At 32.5% G+C, this 19,542-nt stretch overlaps 2 protein-coding genes across 2 annotated transcripts in view; one reads left to right on the plus strand and one right to left on the minus strand.

Moving 5' to 3' along the window:
• The window catches only part of LOC126740809 (eukaryotic translation initiation factor 4H-like), a 35,460-nt gene extending 22,872 nt beyond the window's left edge, over positions 1–12,588 (plus strand). Inside the window, exon 5 of the mRNA XM_050446993.1 lies at positions 1–12,588. Within this exon, the coding sequence (XP_050302950.1) occupies positions 1–143 (143 nt within the window). The 3' untranslated portion in view covers positions 144–12,588.
• Positions 12,585–19,542, minus strand: part of LOC126740810 (CDGSH iron-sulfur domain-containing protein 3, mitochondrial) — a 22,956-nt gene continuing 15,998 nt past the window's right edge. Inside the window, exon 4 of the mRNA XM_050446994.1 lies at positions 12,585–12,799. Coding sequence (XP_050302951.1) covers positions 12,664–12,799 — 136 coding nt within the window. The 3' untranslated portion in view covers positions 12,585–12,663. The remainder of the gene's footprint in view (positions 12,800–19,542) is intronic.

A 19,542-nucleotide genomic window follows, 5' to 3' on the forward strand; every position in this document is an offset into this window, starting at 1 on the left:
ATACAACGGGCAGGCCGAAACTTAAATTGCTACCGCGTACAGTCAAAGATCCGGTGAACAGCGTGGCAGATTCGTCGCGGAACGCGGCTATTTTCGGTGGTGCGAAGCCCCGCGAAGAAAACTTGGCGGAATCGCGTGAATGAGACAGACTCAAACTGGCGCAGTCTCTTTCCGCTCTGGCCGCAGCTAAAAAGTAAAAAAATGGCGGCGGTTAAGGGGCCAGAGACTTTTCTGCGCATGCTAAGTGTTTTGGAAATAGTAGTGATGACGGGGTGCACCCGAGGGAGTGGCAAGCTAGGAATAGGCTACAAACGTTTTGAACGACGACCGGCTAAGTTGCGGCTATTTCGGTTTGATTTTACACATTTTTAGAGCGGCAAAGGTAATCACACTGAATGTACGGGGTTATATTTATTATATTTGTGCCTATAACTTGAAGGGGTTACCATAAGTACTAGAGAAGAAAATTCTAAGATATAAGGATTGACTTCTCGTTTATCTGTAGGACTTATTAAAAAAAGACATGAAGATAGCATTTTTTTTGAAGGGTGTATATTTTTGCCTGTTTAATAGGGGGCTATTAGTTCACCATTACAGTAGAGCCTTGTTAATCCGAACTAATTAAAACCAGGGTGATTCGGATTAGTAAAAAAATCGGACTAGTTTATTTTTAACAATTTATAGAAGATGTGATATATACAACTACTGTTTATTAAATAAACACGTACAACTAATATTTCTTGTAAAACTTGAAATTTTTGTTTTTTCTTCAATTTTTTTGCTTTTACAAAAAAGCACTCTCTTTTATTCTTTGCAGAACTAAAATATCCCAGGACCACATTTAAAGTATTACTCGCGTTTTCATTTTTTATAATCTTTAAATGACTAATTTTTTGTCCTTCCAGTGTACCTTCTTCAAGCGGCAATAAAGATTTATAATTTTCAATCCAAACCTTAATTTCTTCGTCATGCAAGGATTCTTGTGATAAAGAACATATAGCATATATGAGATAATGATAAAAAAAAATATAATGATAAATAGAAAAAGATAATGTTAAATAAACCGTAATTTCTTGTTGAATTTTCAACATTTTTCGCCTCACCAAACTCAACGGTATCAAATCACCAGGATCGTCGTCTAATTTCAACATATTCGCGGGTTCACTGAGTAGAATTTTGATCTAGCATTTTTTGCAAAACGTGTAGGGAAACTTTCCAGGTGTTATGTAGCGGGCACATTGCATATTTCTGAGTAATATTCCTGGGTAACTTACCAACGTCTTGTTGATCACTGGAAAGAGTGTGTCCTACTAAACTCTTTCTATAAAATAGCTTTTACTTTTTTAAGCGAATAGCGTTTTGATTAAATGGCTGAATATGAGCTATGCAGTTCAGCGGCAAAAAAAAGTGTTGTAATATATTCATTTTTACTAACAAGTTTCTCTCGACTTCCATGGTTGGTGGAGTTGTCGACAAGTAGGACTTGTGCGGGTACATTTTTTTCTTTTAAATATGTTTTAAGACACATATTTAGGTACCTGAGGCAGGAATTTGTGGTGGAATATGAATATTTCATGAATTTCATTCATATTCACATAAAATATACTAGAAGTCATTCATGCGTTGCACGTTTTCCTTCCTGATGCTGATTTTTCATAAAAGCCTGCTAATGTTTGATCTGACAGGAGTTTTCTCTCCAGTACAAAGCTGAGTTATTCATTTATATATTTGAGAGGAAAAAATTTTCAATTCCCAACTTTCTCCGACGTCAGTATGAAAGGGTCAATAGCGCTTTCATTGCAGGATAATTTTCTCCGCAAATTTGTAATGCTCTTACCAAGCCCGCTTCTTAACTTCGCAATTCAACCTCTACTAATGAGCCATAAAATGATCTTTTCCATAACTTTGGGTATAGAATTGCTTTCTTTTTGACGCCAAGATTTCGTATGACATAAAAATATGCCTCGATCTTTGCCTACATGTTTCTACATTTTTCTATTTCAGGATACTCGGCGAAGCACATGCATAAAAAATTACAAAAAATACTTACAGCCCGATTTTTTATTTGCGCTTATTGATGTCACTCATAATCGATGCACCGACTCTGTACTCGGCAGCTACAACTTTTCTACTGAAGTTGTAGCTGTATTCTTGTAATCAACCTGTTGGGACTACCATTGTATGTAGTTTAAGCTGGTTAAATCTGGCTAAGACATTCGGATTAGCGCATACATAAAAATTGGGATTACAAGATACATTATTAGTTTTTTTCAATTCTGATTATTGTGTTCGTATTAACGAGGCTCTACTGTATTATGTTTTATTTTTAAAATATATATATTCTTTAAAAATAGGTACTTTAAAAATGTAATTTACGAAATCCATGGCTAACTCACTATAATAAACTCAAATACAAGACTATAAAGGTTTCGAAAGTAATTCAAAATATAGTGTTTAATAGCTTTAATATTATATTTGCAATAAAGGAAACTACAAGAATCAAGGTTTTAGAAGCATGCAATTAAACTGTTTGGCTCATCTGGGTATAAAGTTTGTTTGTTGCCCATTAAAACTTAATCCAAAAGATGGTATAATGTACGAGTCCAAAGCCCATCATTTTCCAGATATTTACTTTTTTGTTATTTTTTATAAAGTCTTAGATTAACCCTTAATATTAAAAAAAATTTAGATACAAATTTATTTCAAAAAATGTTTGTATTGTTTTACCTAATAAAACTCTATTTCAAAACTGTACAAGCTAGAAAAAACATTTACCATCATTTTCGATGAAAATTGATCATTATTTTAAAAAACTAGTCCCGAACTTAAGGTGCGTAACATTTTAAAAACATCTACACCTTACTAGCTATCTAATGAAATATAAAAATCAACATGTAAAGAAAATTCTTTATGAACAAATTATAAATACCTTTACAATTGATGTTCGATATGAGAGCCTATATTTCTTAGACAAAGTCGCATTCTTTCTTGGTGGCTTTTTACAACACTGCTAGTCACTTGACGGTGAATAACGTTTGCAGTATTTATTAAGCGACTTCTTAAGTCTTCAACATTTACCACAGGATCCACGTCAAACACTAGACTTTTCATATGCCCCCAACGATAAAAATCCATAGGCGTGAGGTCTGGACTTCTTGCTGGCCAAAAAATGGGTCCACTTCTTCCAGTGCATCGATCAGGAGATTGGGCATCTAACCACTTAGTTACCACTAGACTTACTGTAATATTAAATGTGCAGGACACCCATTTTATTGCCCGAGGCACATCTTTAAGACGTTCAAACAAATGTTCTCGTAAAATTCTCCATTAAAATTGTCGGGGGAGAAAATGTGGGCTAATTAAATGATTGTTGCTAATTACCATCCATACGTTTAATGAAAGTGGCCGCTGTGAATTTGGTCGTTATTTATTAAGATTTTCTAACTCTTTGATTATTTGTTATACTAGTTATGGTATATTGTTATACCTTCTGGATCAAACTTTGATTCACACGTTGTAAAAAACCATTTAACCCATATTTTACCAGGGCATGAAAAAACAACAATTTTTCGAATAGCAATATTTATTTTGTATTAAAATAGGTTAGAAAAGAAGATTATGAGACAAAAAAAAAGTTACATTCAAAAACTTCCAAAAAAGGGCATGTTGCGTTTTCGCATCATTGGCTAAATATATGAACAAAAAAACGTAATTCAATCGGTATGGAGGGGCACGTTGCATTTTTTACATAAAAATACCGTTTGACTACATATTTTGCATCTACGTCTGGAGTGGAGCGATTTAGTGATAATATGACCGATATTATCATATCTTTGCTCAAGAACTGCCTGAGGGGTAGTAATAGATGTACGAATGGAAGATTCAGTTTTTATCAGGCGAAGAGCAATGTACGATTTAAAGTCTAGTTGACTAATATTTTTGTCACTGACAATGTTATAAACCTTCCAACAATTGACTAAAGTGCTATCACCACTTTTTTCCAGATATCCCTATTCTATAATTGGCTATCCCGTTATCGTGGAGATCTACTCCCCCCATGGATTTGTTGTACATCTTGATAACATTAGGTTGCTGAATAGGATTGTCTTTTTTTTGCTTTACGGTCATACCTTTTAGCTCTGTATAATGGTTCGTCATTGTAATGGTTACTTATTACTATGACCACTGAATTATCGTTCCATCTAACTAATGAGACCCCACTGACAGTGTCATGTGCCGAAATGTAGTAGTCGCGTTTTTGTTTAGAAACACTTTTGGTCCCTTCTAAAGGACAGCGGAGGCACAGCATAAAGAAACCAGCAGTCGCACTTCAATAAAAATACATTGGCTTGAATAAGCGAGTTCGGTGGATGTGTACTAACGCAGGCGCGGCATATTTGCTTATAGTAGGGATGCCGCTGACACTCGCTACGGTCCACGCGGCTTTTGCCTTGGGTAGAGCCGGACTTAAACATTTTTTTAGATATTATTATCTTGTAAAATAAAAATACCTACATAGTACAAATATTTATTTTTTAATATTAATAAAGTTCATACATTAACAAAATATTTAAATAAAAATAAACATCGCATTTCTACATCTAACAACGACGATATAGAAGAATACGTGCAGGAAGTTAATTAGGTATGTACCATAAATTTAAGAGACCATTCTTTAAGTAGTTTTAAAACAAAAAGTTCATTTAAACATATGTCCAGAAATTCTTCGTTCTCAATATACAGGGTGTTAAAATTTAACAACAACTAAAATATACGCCACTGACTTTAGTGCAATTATTATTATGTTCTGTGGATTATACAAATAAAACTTTTTTGTCTCTTGAATTTTTTTCGTATCTTGCTTAGTTAATAATAAATTCCAAAAGAAACTTTTCCCCAAATTCCGTGTGTGATCCAGGGATATGCAATTAAGTGGCCTTTTTTTTTTCTCGAAAAATAAGCAAGATACGAAAAAGTTGTATTTTTATTTGAGTAAATCAAATAAGATATTAAAAATGGCACAAAATTCAGGTGCCCCAATTTTTTTGCCACAAATATTTCTTCAGGTCCCGTTCGAGATTACGCTGAACCTCATAAATTTAATCATGTTAGGGGTAAATTAGCTCCTTAATGTTATAAATAACACCGCCAGAGAACTTGCGGACCAAGTACCAATACCCTGAAGTACCAACTAAAGTGAAAGTATACAATTTTGCAAATCTTTTAAATATGGCAACACTGTTAAAATCACCCTGTATAGATCTGTTTTTTCTCTATTATATAATACGAAGTAATTATTATAAATTATAATAATCATGATATTCAAGATAACTTATTGCTATGTACTTACCTTTCTGATTCTCTCGGAAATCTAAAAAAACTCAAATCACAATTATTTGAATTGTTCTTACATAAAACAGCCGCACAACGACCCATTCCCCGCGATTCTGCTATACCGGAGTGCGACTGCTGGTTTCTTTATGCTGTGGCGGAGGGTTCTGTTTTCCCTTATAGTTCCGCTCGCAAAATAACCTTTATCGGTAAGATATGAAAATAATTGAAACGAAGAAAAATAATTATCAAAAAATACTTGATGCTTCATTGGGTCATTCACTATAAACAATAAATCAACAACAACTTGCCCACCCAGATACCTATATACAGATTTTTGTTTATTTGGATTTGCTCCGGCGTATGGAATGAACTGATATAAATAACCGTCAGACGAACAAATACACCATAATTTAAAACCAAATCTAACGGGTTTATCCCTAATAACATTTTGCAGGAGTGCCTGCCAAAGTAAGGAACCATTTGTTCGTCAATGGACAGACAGTGTGAAAATATACCAAACTGCAACATTTTCTGATTTATGAGATCAAAAAATGGCCTAAGCTTACAAAACTTTATCATTTTTATCTAATTGTGCGTTATCTGACAAATGGAGATTTTTTTTAATATTGTAAAATTTATTTCGACTCATACATTTTTTCACAATGTCTATCCCCTTGTCTTCATCAGTTGACCAATATAGTTGTGTTTGTGGTAGCTTATTATTATATTATATATTATATTATTATTACCTGTAAATATTAGCAGTCCTATAAACTTTAGTAATTCATATTTATCCAACTCAAAGTCATGTCGATTATTATCTTTTGCATATTTTTCCGAAAATGTTACAATAAGATTTAATACTTGGTCATCAAAGAACAAAAAGAAAATGTCTAAAGGTGACTTTCCGTGGAGTAAATCTACCAATTTCTCAAGCGAAGGGCCTTCATTCGAAATAGGCTGGGACATCATAGGAATTGAACCCTTTTTCCATTTTGGTTCCCTACTTTGAAATTGGCTGGTGTTAGACCTTTTCCGTTTCTTTTCTGCCAAACTCTCATCATCAGACGAATCCCAGTCAAATTCATTGTCCTGTCTTATCTGTAATTCAAATATGCCCGCTATGTCCACATCATTTTGGCTATTTTTTTCGTTTACAGCAATTACATCGTCATCTATATTTTCTTCGTCAGTCAAGCTATCTGGTTCTGGAGGAATATAAACAGCATCAATTTCAACTAAAATAATTTCCGTCTACATAACAGGCCTAACAAAAATACTTAGTAGATCTTACCAACATCTCCGAAATGTTCTGCTTCCAATTCATCTACTACTTCATATAAAGCACACTCTCCAGCTCTTTTTGCGTAAAAAATTTAGGCATGTTTTTAGAAAATACACATACACTTAGCACCGATTAAAATTCAATATCACTAACAACTTTCTTAAACACAAACACACAGACAAGCCTAGACCGCAATATCTCTAGCTGATACCGTTGGCAACTCGAGCGCTATTTCGACCAAAATACAGATAACGTATTTTGCCAGTGATGCGTTTTCGCAACATTTACAATTTGGAGTCAAGTATTTTGGAATTTGTAAAATTTTTGTGTTGTCAGTAAAAAAAAGGTAAATACACACATGTGTTAGCAATACGATTCAGCTAAACAAATCTCGCCTGTATTATGCTTACCAATAATAAACAATAATATTCGAAAGTATGTTTAGGCATTAAAATTTTGCTTGAATTGGAATAAAAATTTAAAAATCAAAACACTGGTTTATTTATTGAGTGTTTTAAAAATCTTTTTAGTTCAACCTTAGTAAATACTATAGTAACGTTAGATATTTCATTTTTTATTTTGTTTATATTATGAAAAAAAAATTAATATGACTGTTGCGTTTTCGTATCATTGGTAAAAAATGGGTTAAGGAATAAAATGCGACTTTATGTAAAGGTATGTAGAACGTTTTATTTCTTTCATTTATACTATATGGATATTAGAATCCGTTCTTATAGATTATTTTTTCATAGTTCTTCAAATTTTGGTTCGATTTTTATATCTCATTAGATAGCTAGTAAGTTGTAGATGTTTGTAAAGTATTACGCAGATTAAATTCCGTTCAGATTAATTTTCATTGAAAATTATGGTCAACATTTTCTTTTTTAACTTGTGCAGTTTTGAAGCTCTAATTGTCAAATGTTTAGAGTTTTTTTTTGTTTTTCAGAGTTTTATTGGGTAAACTAATACCAATACTTTTTAAATACATTTGAATAATAATTTTTTTAACTTTAGGGATGTCAATCTAATTATAAGAGTTTAAAAAAATAATAACAATATAAATATCTTGAAAACCGTAGACTTTGGACCCATACATTATTAAGCAATTTATTTGCTTATGACTTCTCCTAAGACCCCTTAAAAGGATCCTGACCTGTATGTAAGGAAACTTCTACGCCTACATTGCAAAAATGAAGCTATGTAAGTTTGAAGGCAGTTAAAATCACTTATATTAACACTTAATTTAATCACTAATATTTAAGGATATATTTATTCATCTGATGATACCCAAATGGGTGATTAAACTACGACTTTGTAAACCCTGGAAATATAGGTACAAATATGAAAAATAATTCTGTATCTTGCAGCATTGTTAAAACCTTGGTTGATTGACATATTAGAAGAAAGATCGAATGTCTATAAATATTAATATTTTTTAGTGGAAGAAACCTCACAAAAATACTTGCAGGTTTGTTTTTAATCAGATTTTTTCCTGAGCAACCTGTGACATAAAGTTTGTCGGAACGTATCATATACTTAATTTATTTATCAAAACGAAACATCAAAATAAAAGCAATATTTTACAATATCATTTATTCCAATTTTACACGACTTTTAATGTGTGAATTAAATTTTTTATCGAGTCTACGAACATATTCATAACAAATATAATTCTTACTTAGTGTATAGTTTTTAGCTCATTTCTTGCTTTCCACTCCCTCGACAGTACAAAAAAATTTAACCCGGTAGTGCGAATGCGACGAACTGCCATAGAAAACCAGGTGAAAGTGACAAGTTAAATTGGAACTCTTAAAATGATTGTTGTATCGCACACACCCATACATTTGTAAACATAATACTAGTAGTTTTTTTTTGTTTTATTCCGTGTTTATTATTAAAGGTTTATTCGGTTTTTGTAAATTATATTGTGAAGGAGCGTAACGGATATTTGCTATGCTGTGCGTATGATTTTATTAATTAATTTTTAGTTCAGTTTATTGCCACATTTTTTTTTAGCTATTAACGATTATTGCGGCGTAAGAAAATTTTTACTAACGAAATTTTACAGAGTGTCCATTAAGATGAACCAAATGCAAGAACTTGTTATTTCAACTCTGAGTCTACTTTAAATGTTTAAACATAGCAACTTTTTTTTTAAAGCGGGCAAAAATGGAAATTATATATTGATTCTTGTGTCGCTGTTTAAATATTTTAAGTAACTCAATATACAGGGTGGCTATTTGAAAACGAAACAGAGCCTATTTTGGGTCCCTCAGAACATTTGCGAAAAAATCCTCGGACCCGTCGATTTTTGATTCAAGGGGGAAACATTTTTTTGCTAGTTTCGCCCCTCTGAGGGCAAAGCCCTAACGGGGGTGACAAGGGCCCCCAAAATTTTAAATAGAACGGGGGGTCGAGTGATACCTTATTTTGAAGGTATTTTTTATGTGGATTATAACCCTAAAGTTTTAAATCGTTACTATTTGCCTAGTCGATACAGGGGCTAATAGAAGTTACAAAAAAATGTTAAAAAGTATAATTTTAAATAAAGGGCTTAAAGATAAAGTCAATTAAGTAAATGTTCAAAATGTTGGCCTTCGACTTCCATACAATAATACAGGTTTTGTTCAAACCTTTCCCGTACATTTTGCAAAATTTCTGGGGTGATTGATTTGCGACATTCATCAATTATTCTTTGTCGCAAATGGTCTAGCGATGTTGGCTGACTAGCATAAATTTTAGTTTTTAAATGGCCCCATAAAAAAAAATCTAACGGGCTTAAGTCCGGGGAACGAGGAGGCCATTCAATAGCTCCTCTTCTTCCAATCCATTGTCCTGGAAACGTTTGGTCCAAATATTGACGAACCCTTGCAGCATAGTGGGGTGGCGCCTTATCTTGCTGAAATACTAGACGATTTTCCAAGTACTCGTTGTTATTTTCTAGTATCTCCACTAATGCTGGATGAATTGTATTTTTTAATAACTCCAGGTACATCTCTCCTGTTAAATCGCCAGGTAAAAAAAAGGGGCCTACGGTATGTTTACCAAAAATGCCAGCCTCACGTGAGGTGTATGCACCTCTCGAAATATTCTGGGATTTGAATCAGCCCAATAGCGACAGTTGTGACGATTCACAGTACCGTTTAGGAAAAAGGAGCATTCGTCAGAAAAAACATACATTAAATAGAAAGTATAGATCATTGGCGGCTTGTTCAGATATAGTTTCACAAAATTGTACTCGCCTATCAAAATCGTCTTCGTTTAGTTCTTGTACGAGATGCATTTTGTACGGATGAAACTTGTTTTTTTTTAATATCTTCTGAATGCTGCTTCTCTTAATACCAGACACGGTTGATAACTTCCTTGTGCTCAGTGTAGGTACTTGCACAATATGGCCTAAAATAGCTACTTCTGAAGCTTCATTCACCATCCATTTCGCGCTTTTTATTAGCCACAGACCCAGTTTCCCTAAATTTTTGAACCAATTCCAAAATGTTGGAACTTGCGATGGACCTGTCGATTAGGGTGTTGTAGTGTGTTAAAGAGCTGGGCAGTTCTATTAGCATTTTCATTGTTCGCAAAGAAAAGAGAAATTATTTCAACTCTTTCAGCAAGTGAATAAACCATTATCACACTCAATGTTGTAACTAACTAACTTTAAAGAGCTATTTGTTTGACACACTATGATCTGACAGCAGTAATTGACAACCACTATTAAACTTCAAAATGTTGCTATAATAACAGTCTCAACAATAACCAAGAGTTCCCTTGCAGAATTCGCATAGATACCTACGGGTATTAAAAAAAAAACAACAGAAAGTACGCTTCACAATGTAGGAGAACAAAATTTTTTGTATTTATTTAACTGCTAAATTTAAAAGCATTTTTTTTCATAAAAAATGTTGACATGTTTTTGTAACTTTTATTAGCCCCTCTATCGACTAGGCAAATAGTAACGATTTAAAACTTTAGGGTTATAATCCACATAAAAATACCTTCAAAATAAGGTATCACTCGACCCACCGTTCCATTTAAAATTTTGGGGGCCCTTGTCACCCCCGCTAGGGCTTTGCCCTCAGGGGGGCGAAACTAGCAAAAAAATGGTTCCCCCTTGAATAAAAAATTGACGGGTCCGAGAATTTTTTCGCAAATGTTCTGAGGGACCCAAATTAGGCTCTGCTTCATTTTCAAATGGCCACCCTGTATATAACACTCAATATATTTAAAATCAAAACGACAAATATAGAGGTTTAGTATTACGTTATTCCACTCTAAGAACTTATTTTTACTATTCAAATCATCTTATATTTTTGTCTATTCTGTTGAACGGTATGTATGTAGGTTTTAATTTTCTATTTTTAAAATGTATCGGATGATGCGCAATTTTTTTTTTGTTATTGCCATTGTTTACTTAAGCTTATGTGACTACGAATATTCTGTAAGACTTATCGTTTATACTTGTCGCATAAGTCCTACTCACATTTAGGTAATAATTTTTAGTATGTACTTTTTTACATAACTACTCGAAAAATAAAAGAAACTAAAAAATAGTAAAAATAATAAAAACCTTATAAAATATACTATCGCTGCTGTGTGATAAATGTATTGGACGCTGCTTCTTTTTTTAAATTTTATTAGTTATAAAATAAATGCATTTTAAGGAATAAATAATTATTTATTTTACACGGTTAATTTTAAGTAGGTTCATTTTTGTGAGGTAGGGTCAAGTTACTTGGCATGGACATTTCTCAAATTTAAATTTGCATCCGTTTAAGCTTGCAATTTATTAAAGAATCAAAATCAAGTTTAGTTAGGTGTCAATTAAATAACATGGTTTGCCTATTTTGAAAATGTTAAACATTTTTAGTGAAACAGCAATTTTCACTTAGGTCTATTCTTTAATTTCTAAATAATTTTGTCATGTATAAACCTGTTCATACATACTCTTCTCAAATACTTAACCGGGTGTCCCTCAAAAAAAGTATGTTTGATGAGAAGGTTGCTAAATTAGCATATATTAAACAATTGAATACCATTTCCGGTTTGACCGGAAGTGATATGAACTTGGTTTTTATAATGAAACCCTTTTTCAGAAGAATCTAAATAAGAGATTCAAGTTTTGTTATCTGTACAAGTTTTAAAGGCAAAGTGCTTTGAATATTTACTTTTTGATTTTTATAAGAAAATTTTTTTATTCGTAATTTCCCAATATTTTTTTTAATTAAATGAAATTCATGTCTAATCGATAAGTCGGCACCTATCAAAAGATGCGGCGATACCGTGGGAGTTTTAATGCGAAATATCTCGTAAAAAAATTGAAGATATAAGGAAAGTTTTCGAATAAAAATTATTTATAATCGAATGGAGATTAACCTCAAGCGGTTAAGACTAGTTTGCATTAAAAGTTTTCGAGCCTTCTGGTCAAAATAGCCCCCTCTTAACCATAAAACATCGAATTTTAAAATTATCGCTTGGCTAGTAATATCCGATTGACACCCGGTATATATTTGAGATTGCAATAAAGTTAATGTTCGTAAAATTATTAACCATATAAGAAATACCCAAATTATGGTATTTTCAATCATCCTTTCCCTGTTTAGAAGTTTATCGGTTTATGTTATATCTAGTAGACATTTTATCCAGGGTGGGTTTTTCGGCAATAAATGCAAAATTTGTCTTGTAAATCACTATATGATCCAACAAAGTGCTTATGAAACTCTCAAAATCACTTTTTTGGACGGCTGTAGGGGTGAATGTAAAGTTTTTGTATTTTTAAATTCTACTTTCTCCAGATTTAATTGAATTAAGGAAAACGGGGCTTCGTTGCAAAGTTCCGTTCATTTTTTATTGTAACTAAAACATGTATAGTAAGTTCGGAATTTTGCAATTTGACGCCAAGGGACATAGTTACACATATTGTGTAGTTGTCTGGTTGTATAATATATTAATAATAAAAATGTCTGACTCAATTTAGCATTTTTTTTAATACATTACAGTTGTTTTTTTTTTACTACCTTATATTTACACGTATAAAATAACTAGCTTTATTGCCTAACTATAGATGTAGCATCCTGAACCCTTTGTGATTTGTGTGAACCATCGCAAAAAGGTCTGTTATTTGTTTGTTTGCAGTTGCAGAGCCAATATTCCTTGGTTTCTTCCACCATAAATCTAATAGGCCTAAAAATATGAGAAATATAAAAAATATTGTTTTTTTTTTTAAATTTCCTAATTCAAACAAAAATAATAAAAAAAAGTCGATTCAAAAACATAAAAAAAATAATGTGAATTATTTCTCGTGACCTCAGTTTGAAAACTTGATTAATTTGTTTTTGTTGGATTAAGGTCAGAAAAAACTAATTCAGACGATCGATTTATATATTTTCTATGATCTCTATCAGATTATCTGCAGGACTAAAAGATACACGAAAACACAGATAAAATACATTCTGGCATATTTACAAAGGCTAATGTTCGCACACAGTATGATTGATACTTAATTAAAAGTAAGTTTTCTTCAGCCTAATTTAAGTATTTTGCACAAAATTAATTTTTTTGAAAAATTCATTATTAAGGTGCAAATCACAACTAAAATTTAAAAAAAAAGTTTTTAACAGAATTTCTAATTTTTTTAAATTTAAAAGCCAAAAAGTTTCAACAAATATGAGAATCCTTACATACAGGGTGTCCCGGTTCATGTGGGAAATCTCTCGGATTCAGGTAGAACATCGAAAAATAATACCGAACGTTCCTAAAAAAAAAAATCCTACAGGCCTTCTTTACGAAGATACAGCCTCCTAAAGGACGCTGCTGGAAATTGGTTTTTCATAAATTACTTTTAAACTACCCGGTAGAATTTAATAAAAATTTTAGGTGATGAACACTATTAGGGATCTCTTAAAATAACATCCTTAAAATACATTTACCTTGTTTACTTTACCAGTTGCGGACTAGGTTGTACACTTTAGTGCGTATATTTTTAACACCCTGTATGTTAAAGTCTAAAAAAAAATAAATTTGGATACCTTGAACCCTAGGCTAAAAAAAGGTACTCTTGTTCATTATCGATAAAATGAACCGTTTTGGAGAAAAAAAATAATAATAAAGCCAATGTTTTTTTTTAAATGAGATAAGTACGCTAGTTATTTAAATAACAGAGAAATTTCGATATAAGTCATTTAATTTAAAATAATACATGTTCCCAAAAATACAGTGGTGTCCTAAAAAATACTTTTACAAAATAATAAAAAAAAACCTATGATGAGTATATGTTTTTAACTTAGAAAAAACAACTTACAAAAAAATTTCAAAAACCAAATATGTAAACAAAAGTTAAATTCTTCAATACGAGCAATAAACAATTAATTATTAAAAACTTCATAAGTAGGTTAGATGTGGGCTCCGTGAACTCGTAACACATCCGCGGGCACGACGAATCGAGGACTGCTACACTCGCCACAATAACCCAAGATTGTTTTTTATATTATCACAATGAAATGTAATTCTTTGGGGCAGTTCTTCCCGAGTATCGACTGGGGTGGAATACACCAAGGTTTTGAGGTGACCCCATAGATAAAAATCTAATGGCGTTAGATCGGGAGACCGAGGAGGCCAAGCAACAGGTCCTCCTCTACCTATCCAACGGTTTTCAAAAGTATTATTTAAGTGGTGTCTTACAACAAGGCTAAAATGGGGTGGGGCTCCATCATGCATAAAATACATATCTCGGCAGGTTGCAAGGGGCAAATCTTCGAATAAATCTGGAAGATTGTTCTGGAGGAACTCCAAATAAAGTTCTCTGTTTAAACGTGGTGGCAGTTCAAATGGCCCAATCAAAAAATTGTGAATAATTCCTGCCCAGATATTTATTGATTGGAATTGATGATGAGAAATAATGATATCACGGGGATTTTCATCAGCCCATACATGCGAGTTATGTAAGTTTTCAATTCCATTTTTGGTAAACCCTGCTTCATCCGTAAAAAGAATCGTGCTGATAAAGTTAGGGTTATTTCGCTGCTTATCTAACAGCCAGTTTGCGAAGTGTATTCTAGGAGCAAAATCTCTGGGCAGTAGTTCATGCACTTTTTGTAAGTGATATGGGTACAACAGTTGTTCTTGAAGTACCATATGGACAATTGTTTTGGACGAATGAAGCTGGGCGGCAAATTTTCGGGTACTCGTTGTAGGAGTGTCAGCTACAGCGTCTAAAATATTTTCTTCCAATTGCACTGTACTGCACTGTTCTCCTCCGACCACCATTATTCTTTTTTTTTCAAAACATCCTAAAATTGCATTAAGGGAATTTAACAGTATTACCTTAATGAGTGGAAAACAGAAACCTACCAGTTTCCCTTAGACGTTGATCAACACGTTGAAATGTTTTCTGATCCGGAATAATGCTAATTGGGAAATCTTTCTTCGTACAATCTTTTTGCTTCCAATGCATTGCAAGACGCCACACCATACATAAGATGCATATCTGCATACTCAATAAAAGTAAACTCCATATTTTGACGTAATTTAAATTAAAAGTTAAAATACAAGTAATGTTAATTACAAAAATTAAAAAAATATTATCAAATAAAGGATGAATATGTTGAGAAAGATTAGGTTTAAATGATAGGTATTTGCTAAATTTGGGGTATAGCAACGTTTGTAACAATAATGCGTTCAAAAATGCAAAAATTCCGATAAATAAGTCAGGTACAATACAATTGGTTTACATTATTTTTTTAGTTTTTTTTTATGTTTAGTTTTTATCTTAAGAATAACAAAAAAGAAATAAACGTATAATAAATAAGAAATATTTTGTAAGGACTAACATTTATATAGGAATAATATAAAGGAATAATATTTTTTAGGACACCACTGTATTTTTAGGAACATGTATTATTTTAAATTCAATGACTTACCAAATATGACCAAGAGTACCTTTTTTTAGCCTAGGGTTCAAGGTATCTAAATTTATTTTATTTATTTTTATCAACGATACGCCTCATAATGTATGTGTATGTACACACTCAAATTATATTAACCTTCTTCTCTCAATTTCAAAATATGCAACAGACTTCCCAAAAGCACACCGAGAACTGCTGAACCAGGTATCATGTAGTGTGGATAATGAAGATTGCATGTCCAACAGTTGCGATGTTTGCAAGGAATCAAACATTTGGGATATTACCGTAGATTCAAATCCTAGTGTTAATTGGAAAGCATGGATTTTTCTGCGCCAGAGACCAAAACAGATCGTAGTTAGCAAACTTTTTGATGCAGCCCTAGATGAACTACGTGATAACACCGCTAAATTCAAGCTGCATTTTTTCGTTAAAAATGTTCAGTTCGAGTATTTTCAAAATGCAAAACAAAACATAACCAGCGAGAAAGCCGTTGTACAAATAGACTTTGCCGAGAACTATGGGCTTGTCAGTCAAGACGAAATACAATCAGCACATTGGACTCATGGGCAAGTCACGCTTTTTACGTGCTGTATTTGGACTTTCGACAAACTTCATTCCGTGGTCATAGTAAGTGATGAATTAAACCATAGTAAATACACAGTGTATCTCTTTCTACAGAAAATTTTTGAGTGCATCAAGTCAAATAACGACAATATTAAATCTATATATATCTTCAGCGATAATTGCGCAGCTCAATTCAAGAATCGGTATGTAATGGCAAGCTTAAATACACTCAAAGTAGAACATGGATTCACTCCCAAGAATTCTATGACCTTGCGCGCAGTCTCTCTACCAACCTTTATTTTATATTTGTATCTAAGGAACAAGTTGAAGCTAAAAAGGCTATGTTAGATAAGAGTTGGGAAGGGCTGAAGAATATACCAGGCATTCAATCAAAACATTTCTTCAAATCTAAAGAGGGCAACAGCATAACTGTGTCGCGAACTTCTCAGTCTCTTGTCCAGGACACACTGGTTTTAAAATCTGTCTCAGAAAGGGAAAGTGATTTGGAGGATGAAGATTTAGAGCCTACACTTCTACTTTCAGCAGACAAAGAAACTCTGTGCTCTGATGTTTCTGCTACTACTACAGAAATTGATTGGGACGATGAAGATTTAGAACCACTCATACGTTTGGTTCCCGACAAAAAATTGTGTCCTAATGTATCTGTGCCTTCAGCATCTGATCAGACAACATGCTTCACATAGGACAAAACTTAGCGTTTCCGATGTTTATAGTGAGTCCGATGAGGAATCTTGGGAAGATGAAGCTCCGACCACGTCTGTTGCCTCGAGATTACCAGCAGAAACATTTCCTGAAAGTACGAGTAGTGCTATCACTGGTCTCTCATCAAAAGACATTTGCGCTGTTTCGTATATACTGGTACATCTGCCTTGTAAGTCTGGCAAAAATGTTATACAATATCGCTATGTGGGTGTGTGCCAGAGCGATATAGATGAAGATGGAGACGTTAGAGTACAATTTCTAAAGACGATTGATGGCAAACGCTTCAGTGAAGTCGTAAATGACATAGCAGACGTTCAATTGAAAGACATTATCGCAAAATTAGAAGTGCCAGAAAAGAAGCTTGATGGCAATGACATTTTAATAAAATTTTCGACGAATATTGACGTATTTGAAAAGAAGTAGATACGCGTAAGTGTGCTAGGTGGTAATATATATTATTCTTATGTTATAATCCTGCCATATATATAATTATAATAAGGTTTATGTTCACTTATGCCACAGAATAAACGATCTCACAGAAGCGAAGGCTAGCGCTTTTTACCGAACCGGTTTTTCGTTCAGGCTCCTCCCATTTACCCCCATTCTAACGGGTACAACTGTCGTCGCCCACGTGGGGTATCGGGTCATAATTAGTGTATTAGTACGAGCGTTAGTGTGTATATTTGCGATATTTTGTAATTTGCCGTTTTTTATTTTATTTTTGTTAATTAGGTATTACACATTACCTTGTTTTGGAGTTTAACTCTGTGACTTTGTTTTTTCTTTCATTTGTGTTGTGCTAAAAACTTAAAAAAAAAAAACTAAAATGCCAACTTTTTGTGCGTATAGGGGTCACATTGTTTTGCCAAAAGCGTCGCTGGAAAAAGTTTATTTTCGTTTCCTAGGGATATTAGAAGGTGAGCAATAACAATAATAAAAGAAAGTAGGTATAGAAAAGTTACATTATTTTGTATTATTAATTATTAATTATGGTTGTTTAAAAGCTTTGAAAAGTTCAGAATATTCCCTAATTAATTTGTCGTGTCATGCAAATAAATACAGAATAAACATTATTTAATTTAATAAACATATATGTATATACCTAAACCATATGTATCTATGTATGTGTACATACGTGCAGGTACATAACATTGTACATAGATAAAAATATTAAGGTTGATTTAGGTATACAGTATTTTTATGTGACAAAGAATAATGACTTTAATTTTCAATTATCTGTCTTTTCATGGACTGGTTTACCCATGCAAGTGCATAATATGGTAGTAGTAAAACCCTTAAATATCTTATATTTTATTCCAGACTATCATAATGGACGGCGACTATACTACGTATAATACCTTTATAAAATATGGACGTATGTGTGGTACCTACATATGTATATAATAATACATACATATATCTTTTTATATATAAATATATAAAAGCCGATGACACCTACTCTTAAATGTGTTGTGTTTAAAACATACGAGAAAACATACCTGCGTATAAACCTTCCAGCTAAAATTTAATTTAAAAATACCTACCTATGTACATATGTATATGTATCTTGTTAACATATTAACATCACACAAATAGCAGACTTTTTCTCAGCTAGTACCTTACTAAGGGCAAATATTATTTACCATTATCATAAAACAACTAAGACAAAAATTCCATTCCAAAACAAATTAAAAGTAAACTAACCTACACCTCTATCGTGTATCAAAACTGTCAAATAACAATTTTTATAAAAATAATAATTATTATAATTATTCTAAAAAGCAAGGACCAATATAAGCCTTAACAAAAAAAAATCCTATTTGAAATGTAACTAAATTTTGTAGTTTGTTCCCATATTATATGAATATAACCATTTTGATTTTAAAAATAAAAGCACTTCGTTCAGTGTATGCGTTTACTACAACTTTACGAGATATCTCAGTGTATTTGCGCCGGGTGCATCTGTCAGTTGGGCTTATAAAAAACTGGTTCACGGATATCAAAGGAGCCGACGCAAGCCTTCGCTTCTGTGAGATCGTTTATTCTGTGCTTATGCTAGACATGTTGCACCCGCGATAATTTAAGGTTGCACCCGCGACCGCTTTAAAATTAAAAAATTTCTTGCTAATTTAAGTTTTGTATCATTTCAATGATTAGTTTGGTTAATTATTGTATTGACTTTAAAATATGAAGGCATAATATAATAAAAGTTTAATATTTAACAGAAATTTGTGTTTTTGTTCAGAATCTTGAAAATGGTGGGCCAATTTGGTTGCACCCGCGATAGCTTTTTAAAAATTCCTAGTAATTATTTATGTATTTCAATTGAATTCTTATTAACAAATCAAAATAAAACAGGTTAAAATGTTATACTTTAAAGAAGGCCTCATATCAACTAACACAAAAAAAAATTTTAAACATTAAAAATGTTCATTTAAATAATGACTATCCACATAAATCAATTAAGAAAATATGATTTAAAACTAATCAAAAAAGCTCAAAAACGAATCTAAAAAGTTGAAAAAAAAATCTTTAAAATACCCTATATCAGTAATATCTGAAAAAATTGCAAGAGAACTAAATGACGATGGTGTCTACATCGTTCAAACGTCAAGAAATTTAACAGCTAGAATACTGAGCATAAAAGAAAAAAACCTCAGGTACTTATTAACAATAATTCAAGAACAACTTGAGCTCTTTGAAACGTTTCAACATCCATTTGGTTAAAGAAAAATT

This window comes from Anthonomus grandis, chromosome 9 (genome assembly GCF_022605725.1).
Source record: "Anthonomus grandis grandis chromosome 9, icAntGran1.3, whole genome shotgun sequence".
Lineage (NCBI taxonomy): Eukaryota > Metazoa > Arthropoda > Insecta > Coleoptera > Curculionidae > Anthonomus > Anthonomus grandis.